At 36.7% G+C, this 15370-nt stretch overlaps 1 protein-coding gene across 3 annotated transcripts in view; it reads left to right on the forward strand.

The window, feature by feature from the left end:
* The window catches only part of LOC139143916 (glycerol-3-phosphate dehydrogenase, mitochondrial-like), a 62181-nt gene that overhangs the window by 38839 nt on the left and 7972 nt on the right, over positions 1–15370 (forward strand). For all 3 annotated transcript variants that reach the window (XM_070714522.1, XM_070714524.1, XM_070714523.1), the window contains exons 6-13: positions 5740–5903; positions 6175–6336; positions 6758–6902; positions 7534–7727; positions 11698–11832; positions 12738–12916; positions 13063–13194; positions 14013–14171. In XM_070714522.1, coding sequence (XP_070570623.1) covers positions 5740–5903; positions 6175–6336; positions 6758–6902; positions 7534–7727; positions 11698–11832; positions 12738–12916; positions 13063–13194; positions 14013–14171 — 1270 coding nt within the window. The remainder of the gene's footprint in view (positions 1–5739; positions 5904–6174; positions 6337–6757; positions 6903–7533; positions 7728–11697; positions 11833–12737; positions 12917–13062; positions 13195–14012; positions 14172–15370) is intronic.

Below are 15370 nucleotides of genomic sequence, written 5' to 3' on the forward strand. Positions count from 1 at the left end.
ATTCATTTCGTGTTTGACAGGGCAGACAGACTGGGACAGGAATGATGGTGGGGAGGAAAAAAAAAATACAGAGATGTATGGACGGACCACATGTGACAAAGTGAAATATAGACATCCAGCTAACAAGCAAGCAATAACTCAGATTATTCTGGTTATTGATGGTTATTATAAATAGGTTTAAAGGGTTAGATAAATAGGGGTAATATAAATGGATTAACTGAGAAACAACCAGTTGTCCAGGCTGACTGTCCAGTGGCCATCTGACAACCGTACATTTTATGCTAATCCTGTAACAGGTTTCCAGTTGCTGAAACTTGCTGCTGTCATAATGTGTTTGTTGATGGTTTTCACCCCTGACCCCCCCCCCACCACCATCCCTCTACCCCCGGTAGAAAGTTTCTTTTATCCAGGAAAGGTGCATTTAGCAATAGGGCAGATGGACAAAAAGTGGTACGAAATTTTTTTTAACAAGTGTGAGATCATGTGAAATCAGCAAAGAAGGGTAGATATCATGAAAGAAAGTTATTGAGGAATGGCAAGGCTGTTTTTAACCGCAGAGAAAAAGTCGAAAGATGTGTGATGTGAGAGATTGAGAGTCGAGAAATTTGAGAACCAGAAACCGAATGTCACGTAGTTAGGGAAATGAGGAGGGGAATCGGTACAAACAGAGAATAGAAACAGAAGATGAGGATTCTAAAAGAATTGTCGATGTGGTTAGCTGATTTCAGCAGAATCTAGCAAGCATATTGAGCACCCATTTGTTGCTTCCGTGTAATTTTTTTTGCCAACTTGATGCGCGGTCGTCAAAGATAAAAGAAATCTTGACAAGCTGAGAGCATCCATTTTACAGCCTGTCGAAGAGTGACACTCATAAATTAACAGTGGTGTAAAATATGCCATAAATCTCTCTCCGTCAATAGGTGATAGATGGCGCCGTGAATTTGCCTTGAACCCACGCAGTTAAGTTATCAATCAAAAATCATGTACTGCAGTCGGAGTGCTGTTTGATTTTGCACGTTTCAGGAGGGTTTGAAATTCCATTGTTAAAGGGGCAGTCTTCAATCCCTGGTTCTTGTATTAGTGGTTGTTGACATTGACTGTTTATGTGATTTTAGTCATTTCTTCCGTTTAAAAGTTGCGCACAGTTTAGTCAGTTTGCTCAGAGATAAAACGGATAAGAAACCTGTCCCTTTAGGGGAATAGGGAGCTTTACCATACAGAGGAGTGTAAGAGGAAAGCAATGTGGGGGCTTTAAGATAAACAGTAGTAGCAAAGGACAGTCAAGTGGATAATAAAATGCTGTCAAGTATCTCCCAACATTACAAATCTTTATCTGTAGCAATTTACAGATTTGTCTAACACATGCACTAATATGTATGTACCGCTACTCTTTTTTGTTTGAACTAAAGACGGCAGCTGATGCCACCTAATATCTGTAAACAGGTCCACAGTGCCCGGTTGATAACAGTGGATTTTAGGACCAGACTATGATGGTGAAAGGGGTAACAGACTTTGGTAGTATGGCAGATCATTGCAGTATTTTTGCCAACCAGCTGTTCTGTTTGTAGCATGGTTTGCACATGTCCAGTTTGATTTGGGTCGGGAGTTAGAGCTGTATTTTTGTACAGCTTGTGATAGCAGCTTACTATTTGCAAGTATTTAAGTCTATCTGAGTTTTGCATACTGAGGCATTCTAATATTTCTATTTTGGCATTCCCTTGTTATGCATCATGCCTCTCCTGTTTTTAGTTTTTGATCTTTTGATTTTCGACATAAACATTTTCATAAACATATAAAAGAAGTTTACAAAAGTAAATCAGAATGAATATACAGATTATATTTTAATATTTTCATTTGTATCAGTAGTTTCAAAAGTAAAGGAGAAAAGTACAGTCCACAGTATCGAAGTAAACATTAAATCTGCATTAGCCTTAATCTGTGATGTATTTTCAATTATATAAGTTTGTGTTTGTAAAACACTTGTTCTGCTCACAAAGTCATGTGGAAATACCTTGTGTGTAATCTGTCGGTGCAGCCTGTATGTGTGTATTGTTCGATGTTACAGTTAAAATTGTATTTTAACCTGGACTTAAATTCATCTGTCGCCAAAATCATTGCATACACCAGTGTATAATGCACCATGTGTCCAAGGCTGATAATTTTATTGAAGCATACATGAGGAAGAAGAATATGTTTTATAGAGCAAAAATAATCTGGATAAAGAATTGACCACTATTGCGCCTTTCATGGGATAAATATCATATTTCAAAAATTACATGATCATTGTTTTTGTTTGGTAGAAATGATTTCTGTTACTTTCAAATTTCAAACATTCACTTTCTAATCGGAGCGTAGATGGCGCTCTCACTCAGGAAACCAATTTAGTGTTCCAGAAACACACACCCTGGCAAAAATGTAAACAAGTCTCGCCAAGGGCTGAATTTTATGCAGTCATTTTCCAGTAATAGGTTACCATGGTGATGGATTCATAGCCAATCTGATTAAAATCCAATGTAGAGACAGGTCGGCCTTCACACTGTTGTGTTACGATCTTTTTTTCTGCAGTCCTCGCCTCAGTCCTCCCCAAGGTAATGAACCACAGAAAAAAAGACAGTAATACGATGGCATAAAAGACCAACGTATCTCTACATAGATTTAATCATGTCGGATTCATAGCATACTTTCTGCATTTCTTGCCATTGAACTTGACAAATAAGTTCCTTGCCTTTGAGAGCAACTGATTCAGAGTTCAGAAATTCTGGAAAGAGAAGTCTTTAAGGTTCCCGCTTTCACATTTGAAATTAAAAAGAAAATAAGCCTTGTCATAAGAAAGCACTTGACAACGTCATAAAATAAATTACTGTAAATTCTATTCTGCATATCAAATTTAACATGTCAAGGTGGAATGAAATTAGGGATATATATTTTACTTAATGGTATCATTTCAGTTTCACTTCAATGTAAATTGCAATATGTCTTGCTCATAGATTTCAGTCCTGTGTTCGGCCTTGGTGTGTGGGGACTTAGAAATGTAGGAAAAGTGTTCCCCGAGTGCATATCGGTAACTCACCTTGATCACCAGACCAATGTCCTTTCTGCTGACGGCACACCCTGTGTGTTCAAAACAACGCCGTTAATGTGACTCCCAGAGTCATATGTCTTGCATAGACAGTCTTCAGTGACTCTGATCAACTAGGCTCTTTTCTTCAAGAAACATCCATGCCCCAACAAAGTTTTCTTGTCAACACAGACGAAAATTCGTGAAGAACCGTGGTCCATAAATATATTTTTAAGACTCCCTGTATTGAAGAAAACACATCCTCTCCAGTATAGTAGGTTTGATCATTCAGTCTATGCTAGTGTTGATGCATACCACAGTCTGTAGGAAAGCATGAATAATTTTTTTTTCCAAATAGGTTGAGATCAAAACACTTCGTCAAAACAAAAATTTCAAGGTTTCAAAAGTCTCTCGAGTATGTGTCTCATATTTTGAAGATCCTTTCCCAACAAGTTAACAACAGCAATTTGAGTACACAAATTGAGGAAAAAACATTCAATATGTGTTTTATTTGGGTATGATCAGTCTGACTGACTATTCAGGATTCTACACTAACTCAATGCATCATCTAATTTATGCAGTGGTGTACACATCCTAAGTCTGGCATGTTTTGGCGGCCCATCTCTCACTTCATCAAACACTGATTCACTTCACTGCACAGCAGTACCTGCACATATGTATGTCATGTGCCAAATCTGTGTTTCAACAAGAAATGTTCAACAGTAGGAAGGATGAAGAAATGATGATCATGATGATAAGATTTTAATGATAATGTTGATCTCTCTCTCTCTCTCTCTCTCTCTCTCTCTCTCTCTCTCTCGCACACACACATGTGCAAACACACACACATGCACACACACACACACACACACGCACACACACACACACACAGAGTAATCAATGTCATCTGCTGAGTCACTGTCGGGGAAAAGCACCTTTTATTTTTGATACGAAAACCCCCATCTCATGTAATCAAGTAGCTTTCAAATTTTCACCGTCACACATCGGCACATGCTCAGTGTCATGGGTTTCTTCTTTATGCCTTGCCGAAAGCAGAGTACACGCTGTAAGCGTCGATGATCAGTTACCATGGCAATGTTTTCTTAAAGTGTCATTCTAAGGCTCTCTGTACATTGAACTTGACTATGCCAAGGTCAAATAAAATGATGGGTCTGATATCTCTGCTATCATCATATAATTTTTTTCGGCTCCCAGTATCCGTATTTTAAGTGATGTTGTTTTCGTGAAACTGAAATTTTATTTGCACAGGTTTTTGTACAAATGCAAAAAAACAGCATTAAACAGCTGAACATTGAAAATTTCGTTTCAAATAAATAAATAAATATATATATATATATATATATATATATATATATATATATATATATATATATATATATATATATATATATATATATATATATATATATATATATATATATATATATAAAATGAAAATGAATCAGTACTGCATTATTCATTTATTGTTTTTTGGACATATTATGGAATTGATTGATTTTTCCTTATCTTTTGTCTTTAAAAAAAAAGACATACTGTATGAAATATTTAACATTCGTTTTCATTGATGATAGAGGTATGCTTCCCTGATTTTATGTTGAGATTGCAATTTATCAGTCTTTTGGCTGCAGATCAGCTTTTTCTGCCATGCTATTCAGAAATCGTCATGAGATTTGAATGGGAAGGGGGGTTTCCACCACAGTTCTGGAATCATTCTTACAGATGTGGCCATGATGTATTGCTATAAAATATGGCACATGAATTATCTTACCGATTTCGCCTGTTATGAATGTTGGTGTTTACACAGAGAAAATAAATTTTCTTTCTCCTTAAAGCTCCATTAGGTATCTGTAAGTGTAAGTGTTGATGTATTTTCAAGTAATTTCGTACCTGTCTTGAAAATATGGTATCTTCCCAGATCATATTTTGAAATGCTGCTTATTCAACTCTGCAATACAGCCTGTGTATTTAACGTCCAATTGTATAGTTGACAACAATTTATTTCTCATTTGTCAACAATGATATCACTGCTTTGTATTGGCAAGGGTAAAACATTTTATTTCAATTTTTTTTTGGAGAAGAATTGGAAAATATACACATTTTCTAGAACAAAGATAATGAAATATAATGGAAAGCTACAACCTGTAATTAATCCCTTTAAGGTAGTATAGTATGTGCTTCGAAAGTGAAAGACTTCAACTTTTGCTCAAATTTTCCTCAAGGAATCTTTCAACCATTAACTTTCAAGATCAAGAATAAAAATCGGGGGTAACCATGCAAAGTTGGGTACTAGAGAAACAAATCACCCAGGATTTACCGATATTTGAAATTCAAACGGCTGCCATCTCTGTGTTAACAATATGAAAAAAAATAAAGTTTTCGATTTAAAAAAAAAATAAGACGGTGAAAGTTTTTCTTACTCAAAGGTCTTCAAAATGAGCCCCTACAAGTGGTAGATCAGAAAAGAATTGAAAAAGTTGGATAGTCCAAATATCTGTCTTCGAGGCGCATTCTACCTTAAGTTCTGTGATTAAGAACTAATGGTCAGACTCTTAATCTTTCCAGTGCCAAGAAAATGTATTATATAAAATAAAATAAAACTATATGCCTGGTGTCCTTATGACCTTGCTAATTGACCTTTCTGTCTCATTTCCTCCGAATAGATGGTGGCAGCTACCATACTTTTGGGTCGGTATAAAAGCATATGATGTCGTTGCGGGAAAACAGTGCCTGAAAAGCAGCTACTTCCTCTCAAAGTCCAAGTCTCTGGAGCTGTTTCCAATGCTGAAGAAAGATGCACTTGTTGGAGCTCTGGTCTACTACGACGGTGAGTGGAAGAGCGCCACCTATGGTGAATTATTGAAAAATTCAAGATCACTTGTTTAGCACCACATTTACGTTGGATTTATACAAATTTTGTCAATCATGCAACTTTGCAAAGTTAACACACTTGTTCTTCAATCATCTCTTTCATTACTCCTCCATGAAAAAATGCAAATTTCCTCTTGTCCCCAAGCAGGTAGGATAAGAGAGACTGTGTCAAAAATGTACAAATCTCTTCATTTTCTTCCTTCTTGCATTGCATTGTACCCATACAGGCAGGCACAATGATGCCAGGATGAACCTTGCCATTGCTCTGACGGCCATCCGCCTTGGAGCCAACATGGCCAACCACACAGAGGTGTTAGAGTTGCTGAAAACCAAGGCTGAAGACGGCAGGGAGATTGTGTGTGGGGCCAAAGTCAGAGATGTGATGACTGGTATGTAAGAAAAAAACAATGACAAACTGACAATTCGAGAAAATTTATCATTTCTGATGACCTGTAGACAGTAGCAATTAGACTTTGAAATCGGGTGGATATTGCCTTAACTGAAATGTGTCGCCAAGAGATGACAGACTAACCCTGATGCAGCTTACGTATCTTCATTCCAGTATCCCTCCATAGAGGCCAAACTTTACTACAGAAAACAATTTGATGGCTCAAATTGTTTTATGGAAAGAGGGTTAGAGGAAGTATTTGTGCTGGTGGAAGATATCTTGTGTGATAAAAAGATGGAGTTTCTCAGTCAGAAAATGCTGATATTTCTTTAAGGGCTGTTTCTGGTTGAAAAATTCTGAACCTCTATATGTGTATGTAAAACATGCTCACCTGTTTTATGCTTGAAATTCTGTTTATCAAGGTCAAGAATTCAATATCAAGGCTAAAGCAGTGGTCAATGCAACGGGTCCGTTCACTGACTCCATCCGACAAATGGCTGACTCAACCACAAAAAAGATCTGCCAGCCCAGTGCAGGTGTTCACGTGGTTCTGCCTGGTTACTACAGGTTAGTGATCAGCATATCCAGCACTGGTGATGTTATTTGGTGCTAGTAAGGCAGCACTTGTTTCATCGGCATGTAGTTTGCATCTAGTAAGATGCAGTGTAGTGAGAAGTTTGTCATTTGATCATTACCTCACTCCATTATTCACGACTGTGCTAGGGATATGTAAACCGCCATACGTATTTCAAACACCACCTCCCTGACATCTATGGACAAACAAAACTTTTTATTTTTGTCTTCCTCTGGAAATCTGTCATCTGTTCTGAGCATAGGTACTGTTTGGTATTTACTTACTTTTAAAATTTTTCCATACAAACGTCACTGATCATGATTACGGTAAATGCAAAAAGAATTTCTTGGCTTTAAAGAACTCAAAATTCATATGTGCATCTTGCCATCAGAGGAGCCGTTTCCTCAACAGTCCCATGGCAATGAGCTTTTTCATCAAGTCTGTAGGTAATATCAACATATCCCATTTTATGCAAGAACCACAACCATTATGCCCATGTACTCAGTAAATTTGTTTTTTCTCCCTGACTGAAACAGTTGTGGGTAGGGAATGAAGCTTTGCCTGCGTTGAAATCAGAAAAGAACAAGTGAAATTATTCCATACTCGTCTTTCTCTATTTTCCAGTCCGGAGGCTATGGGACTGCTGGACCCAGCCACCAAGGATGGTAGGGTCATTTTCTTCCTCCCCTGGGAAAACAAGACCCTAGCCGGTACTACCGACACTCCATGCAAAGTCACGGATTCCCCCTCACCAACAGAGGAGGAAATTCAATTCATTCTGGAGGAGATCAAACACTACCTCAGCCCAGATGTGCAAGGTAGGATATAGTCCGTGGGCTAGAGGGGGTCTACGTGCACCCCCCCACAGGATAACAAACCTGTATTTTTCAGAACCCTTGGGATCCCTAGAATACGAAATGGAATTTTAACAGGAAAAATATAGGGACGCAATAGCTGTTATGGTCATGTTTTGAAGGGTACCGCAAAATCACGATTTTCCAAGCCAAATGCATTTTCGTCAAATCTGTCTTCTTGTAAGTCATGTGCTGAGCTCATTTTTTAACATAACCTCACTTGTTTGGTATCATTAGAAAGGGAATTTATTCCTCTTTAAGATGACATATTGCATTATGCAATATCTTTTACAGTTTTTGTCAAATATAACCAAAACTTACCCCTTACCCCAAAATTTAACATTGCAAATTACAGTAAAACTCAAATTCTACCAATTTTTTAGCTGGGCATAATAAAGTATGCATTGCTTTGTCTGAAATCTGTTTTATTTGATACAGGGACATGTCAGAAATATGAAATAGACTTTTAACAGAAAAAATATTGGGAATCTACAGCTGTAACAGTCATATTTTGAAGGATACCGCAAAATAACAGTGTTGCAGATTTGCATGCATTTTTGTTAAAACTGTCTTCCTATAAGTTATCTGCTGAGCTTGTTTTTGGATATAACCTGGCTTGTTAGGTATCATTAGAAAGATAATTTACTAATCTTTGAAATGACATATTGTAACATGCAATATCGTGTGTAGTTTTCATGATATGTAACCAAAACTTACCCCATACCCCAAAGTTTACATTGAAAATTTCAGTCATAGCTAAAACCAAATTCTACCATTTTTTTAGCTTGACACAAAAATCTGGCCGTTTTTGCTATGAAATCTATTTTATTTGGTACAGAGACATGTCAGAAATATGAAATAGACTTTTAACAGAAAAAATATTGGGAATCTACAGCTGTAACAGTCATATTTTGAAGGGTACCGCAAAGTAACAGTGTTGCAGATTTGCATGCATTTTTGTTTAATTTGTCTTCCTATAAGTTATCTGCTGAGCTAGTTTTTGAATATAACCTGGCTTGTTAGGTATCATTAGAAAGATAATTTACTAATGTTTAGAATGACATATTGTAACATGCAATATCGTGTGTAGTTTTCATGATATATAACCAAAACTTACCCCATACCCCAAAGTTTACATTGAAAATTTCAGTCATAGCTAAAACCAAATTCTACCATTTTTTTAGCTTGACACAAAAAATATGGCCGTTTTTGCTATTAAATCTGTTTTATTTGGTACAGAGATATATCAGAAACATGAAATAGACTTTTAACAGAAAAAATATTGGGAATCTACAGCTGTAACAGTCATATTTTGAAGGGTACCGCAAAATCATAGTGTAGCAGATTTGCATGCATTTTTGTTTAATTTGTCTTCCTATAAGTTATCTGCTGAGCTTGTTTTTGGATATAACCTGGCTTGTTAGGTATCATTAAAAAGCTAATTTACTAATCTTTAGAATGACATATTTTAACATGCAATATCGTGTGTAGTTTTCATGATATATAACCAAAACTTACCCCATACCCCAAAGTTTACATTGAAAATTTCAGTCATAGCTAAAACCAAATTCTACCATTTTTTTACCTAGACATATAACATCTGGCCATTTTTGCTATTAAATATATTTTATTTGGTACAGAAACATGTCAGAAATATGAAATAGACTTTTAACAGAAAGAATATTGGTATTCTATGGCTGTAACAGGCATATTCTGTGGAGTACTGCAAAATCACAGCAGTGCAGACTCATATGTGCTTTTGTTAACTTTGTCCCATTGTAGGTCTTCTGCTGCGCTTATTTATTACATAACCATGTTTATTTGGTATCATTAAAAAGCTAATTTACTACTGTTCTAAATGACATATTGTTATATGCCATGTCTGATATAATTTTCATGGAATATGACGAAAACTTACCCCATACCACAAAGTTTATATCGAAAATTACTTTCGTAGCTATCGTCAAATTCTACCAATTTTCTAGCTAGACATAACAAATAAGGCAATGCTTTATATGAAATCTTTTTATTTGGTACTGAGGAATGTCAGAAATATGAAATAGACTTTTAACAGAAAATATATTGGGACTCTACAGCTGTAACAGTCATATTTTGAAGGGTCTCGCAAAATCACAGTATTGCCAACTCGCTTGCTTTTTTGTTAAATGTGTCTTCTTATAAGTCATCTGCTGAGCTTGATTTTGACATAACCTGGCTTGTTAGGTATCAATAGAAAGGTAATTTACTAGTCTTTAAAATGACATATCGTAATATGCAATGTCTTGTTAGGTTTCATGAAATAGGACCAAAACTTACCCCATACCCCAAGGTTTACACAGCAAATTACTGCAAATCTGAAACTCTACCTTTTTTTACAATTTATTAACTTTATATACCAAAGGCAATGCTTGTATGCAATCTATGAAATCTGTGATTTTGTTAAAAAAGTATGTCACAAATATGAAATAACTTTTAACAGGAACATAATATGATTTTGTAGCCTTTTGGATCATATTTGGAAGGGTACCCAGGTATCAGGGCAAATTTGCCGAAACACATACATTTGCAATATATGGGTTCCCCTCCAAAAATGATCCAAATGGCTACTAAATTGTATCATCTTCCCGTTATAAGTAAACTTTGGGTATGGGGTAAGTTTTGGTTACATATCATGAAAACTACACACGATATTGCATGTTACAATATGTCATTTCAAAGATTAGTAAATTATCTTTCTAATGATACCTAACAAGCCAGGTTATATCCAAAAACAAGCTCAGCAGATAACTTATAGGAAGACAGTTTTAACAAAAATGCATGCAAATCTGCAACACTGTATTTTTGCGGTACCCTTCAAAATATGACTGTTACAGCTGTAGATTCCAATATTTTTTCTGTTAAAAGTCTATTTCATATTTCTGACATGTCCCTGTATCAAATAAAACAGATTTCAGACAAAGCAATGCATACTTTATTATGCCCAGCTAAAAAATTGGTAGAATATTGAGTTTTACTGTAATTTGCAATGTTAAATTTTGGGGTAAGGGGTAAGTTTTGGTTATATTTGACAAAAACTGTAGAAGATATTGCATAATGCATATGTCATCTTAAAGAGGAATAAATTCCCTTTCTAATGATACCAAACAAGTGAGGTTATGTTAAAAATGAGCTCAGCACATGACTTACAAGAAGACAGATTTGACGAAAATGCATTTGGCTTGGAAAATCGTGATTTTGCGGTACCCTTCAAAACATGACCATAACAGCTATTGCGTCCCTATATTTTTCCTGTTAAAATTCCATTTCGTATTCTAGGGATCCCAAGGGTTCTGAAAAATACAGGTTTGTTATCCTGTGGGGGGGGGGGGTGCACGTAGACCCCCTCTAGCCCACGGACTAATATACACTGTATGCTCCAGGGGCTGTCAATTAGAAGATAGAGTTATTAATTTCTTATATTCTCATTATCTCTGACTGATTTTGTCGCAAGTTTTTTCAAGAGAGAGGGGAAACGAGAAATGAAGCTAAAGAATTCAAGCAAACTTCGTAATATATGTAATAGACAATGAAATATATTTTTGTTAATATTTCCTTGTTATTATTAGTTTGAAAATTTGTTTATTGGTTGAAGGAGAAAATTACTGATGTAGAAAATAAATTACGCAAATCACACCAAGATATTTGTTAGTAGCTTCCCCATTCCAGTTGAATGTTTTTTTCCAACATAGAGGTTCCATGACATACAGAATACCGTTACATGGCAAATTCAATTACCGCTCTCTCGTCATTGTTATAACTTCCACATCTCTTCCACACTCTCTCTCTCTCTCTCTCTCTCTCTCTCTCTCTCTCTCTCTCACACACACACACACACATCCTCACTACTTCAATCCCCTCACTGTCACCATATATTCTTTTCATACAATCTTAACAGTACGGAGAGGCGATGTATTGGCAGCATGGAGTGGAATCAGACCACTGGTGACAGATCCCAAAGCTAAAAACACAGAGTCCTTGTCCAGAAACCATGTCATTGATGTCAGTTCTACAAATCTCATAACAATAGCTGGTGAGTACTAGAGTTTATCTTCACCCATTGCTCTACTTTCCAAATCAGGATAAAAAGACAGTATGCTATTAAAAGTTCTTGCTGAGTAGTACAGATATTATGAAAAAAAATTTTGACGTGCACAAATTTTTCATATACAGTGTCACAACCAGTGAGACTTGCTAGACAAACTTTTCTGACATTCTGTTTGTTATATATTATATATGTTCCAAGAAGTTGCAGTATTTGGATGCAACTTTATGAAGAAGATCTACAGTATATAGCAGAGAAAATTATTATTTCCTTCAGTTAAATAATTTTTGTTCAAGATCACAGACAAGAAATGATTGCATGGGAATGATGGAGCAGTTCAATAAAGAGTATTGAATTAAAAATGGTCAAAATATTTGGACCCTCATATCAATAAAAATAAGAAAGTTACTGATTGCTTTCTCTCAAAAAAGTTCTGTTCTGTTTAAGGATTTTCTACCATGGGGAATCAAAGCATGTGCATAGAGAACAAAATCCATTGAATTGACGTCACACCTTTCTCCTCAAACAAAAGTTTGAAAGTGTGAAAATGTGATGATGAAATTGTGATTCGAACTTCCCAAACATGATAAATTGGGATAAAAGGCCGTTAGCTTTGTTGGCAACATTCATTTCAAAACAGCATCTGAAAAGTGTTGAGTCTCATCACACGTGTACACTGTCACAGTTTCGTATCATTACTAAGGCACAAAATTGCTCATGATAAAAAAAATACGCTACACTTGTTTCCTCTACTAAATGAAGCAAGTAATATTTGTCACATGCTTGTTTTGATTGACTGTGACCCCCTAGGGTGGTATGGAAAATACGTTATATCTTCAGTGTGAATGCTTTCAATTTGACAGTAAATAAAAAAAGGAAATAATGTTTTTCAGGAGGGAAATGGACAACGTACAGATCAATGGCTTTAGACACGGTGGATGCTGCTGTCAAAGCGTGCAATCTACAAACCACATCAGAATCGCAGACCGATGGTATGCTGTTAGATGGAGCCGCTGGATGGACACCCACCATGTTCATCAGACTGGCACAAGATTTTGGCCTGGAGAGTGAGGTACGATATGTTTGATTAGACAGGCCAAGTCCGTTTCTTCGCCAGCTTTGTAATATCTGAAGAATGTAAGTCTGACGTGTGTCCCTTTCTGCTATACAACTTGAGAGTTATTTCAATAGTCTAAGCGTGAAATTTTTCTTCTACAGGTAGCTGAGCATCTTGCTAATACATACGGGGACCATGCCTTTGAAGTGGCAAGATTGGCCGAACTGACCGGCAAGAGACACCCGGTAGTTGGAGTCAGGCTAGCTGAAGAATTTCCCTACCTCGAAGCCGAGGTTCGTTCTAAAATCCACAGTTATAAAACATTCCTCTGGTCTTGAAGAGGATCATGGTCATTTTGGATTCCCAAGTTTTAGATTGTCATTGAACAGATCATGTTAACCCTTCGAGTGCTGTAATTTTCCCCACCAAAATTTCAGTGTAATATGTTAACAACGTTATTAATTTTCCTGTAATTTTTTGATAATTTTGGACCAAATGGACGTAACATTTCACTGGCTGCAATTTCTGACCAAAATTTTGAGAAAAATCTGAAAAAAACTTGTCCAGATCTGAAAAAAATTGCTTGTTATGTCATTTTCTATAAAGGCAACAAAAGTTGACTTTGGCACTCAAGGGTTAACCAAGGAGCAGATTGGGTATCTCCACCAATGTTAGCTTTGCAATAGCTGCCACCATACTATGAGCCCCAAGAAAGATTGCTACTCTCTGCATATACAATAACGTGGCATTTTGGTAGGAAAGACCCTTCAGGGAGAAAGAGTCAGGACTCAAACAGAAGATAATTTTTTTTATTGCTTTAAAATATTGAAGTTCGATGCACACAGTAATCTCTTCTTGATTGAATCTGTACAAATATTACAATGAAAATGGTGGATTTTCAAACTCATACACACGCAAATTTATTAGCCGAACTTGATGTATGCAATGCAGTGTGTGAACTCTTCAGCAATACTGTGAATGGATTCAAACTGAGCTCAGAGTACAGCAGCAGGAATAATCACATCCACCAGCAAACACACAACTTCACTCCAGTTCCCATGCATAAGTTCTGAATTAAACAAAATTCTGGTTTATCTTGATTTCTTTCAAGGTAAAATATGCAGTAAAGGAGTATGCCTGTACAGCAGTGGATGTCCTGGCCAGGAGGACTCGACTGGCATTCCTCAATGCGCAGGCCGCGGAGGAGGTAGTGCCAAGGGTCGTTGAACTCATGGCCAAAGAATTAGGATGGAACAAACAAAGACAAAAGGTGAGAAGGTCATTTTCAGGCGTAGAATTTCTTTTCACATCAATGGATGATGATGCTTCTGTGTTGGATGAGTATGCCCTCTCGAGTGCATTGACAAAGATCGTTTGTTTTATCATGCACACGAAGCTGGTATTTCTGCCCAAAGGCTGTCTGTAAGTCTGCGCATGAATTGCCACAGATTATCATTTGTAATTGCCAATGCCACACTTAACCTTGATGCTAGTCAAACAACCCCATTGTCATAGTAAAGCATGTCACACAAACTCATTCCAGATGACGGTCTGAGAAAGGAAAGGTTTTACTTTTCATCCTTGTATGCATCAATTTAGACTAGTCATGTCAGTATTGCTTTTCCGCGTTCACTTAAAAAGATTAATTAACCACAAAAAATGAGAGAGTGCTCCATGTATGGCAGAAAATGTTTGTTAATCACATATACACAGGCAACAGTAATTCTGAACAATGAACTCCTGGTCATCATCTTGCAGTGTGCCACATTTCCAGATGTACCAGTATATATTCCTGTTTTGGTGGTTTTTATGTCTTTGCTGTCTGTATGTCTTTTAGGTCTTGTCAGCTCAAAAGAAAAATCAAAACAAAAAGCTGCATTGTCGCATCATTTTTGCAAGATATGTAGGTTTGCAATTGTTTGCAAAATGTCAATCAGCATATCGAACAGGCTATAGTACAGAAACTGCTCTTCTGAGAGTCCAGAACGATATTCTACGTGCTCTTGATAGACGCAAAGATGTTATATTAATTTTACTCGATTTATCTGCTGCTTTTGACACGATTGATCACGATATCTTATTACATAGGCTGTGTCATAGATTTGGTATCACGGGGACAGTGTTGAATTGGTTTAAATCCTATCTGCAGGGGCGAACGCAGTCAGTGTGTGTTGGGTCAGTCGTGTCTGAGGCACAATCTCTCGATTGTGGTGTACCCCAAGGTTCCGTTCTCGGACCAATTTTATTCAATCTGTACACAGCACCCTTAGAGGATATCATTTTCAAGCATAAGTTACATTACATGATGTACGCTGATGACACGCAATCGTATATCACTTGCGAAGCAGATCAAGTCCCGACAACTTCAATTGAGCTATGTGTTAATGAAATCAGGGGATGGATGCGAGACAATATGCTCGCTCTAAATGATGGTAAAACCGAGGTCATTCATTTTTCTTCTAAATTTAC

The sequence above is a fragment of the Ptychodera flava genome, chromosome 11 (genome assembly GCF_041260155.1).
Source record: "Ptychodera flava strain L36383 chromosome 11, AS_Pfla_20210202, whole genome shotgun sequence".
Taxonomy (NCBI): Eukaryota; Metazoa; Hemichordata; class Enteropneusta; family Ptychoderidae; genus Ptychodera; species Ptychodera flava.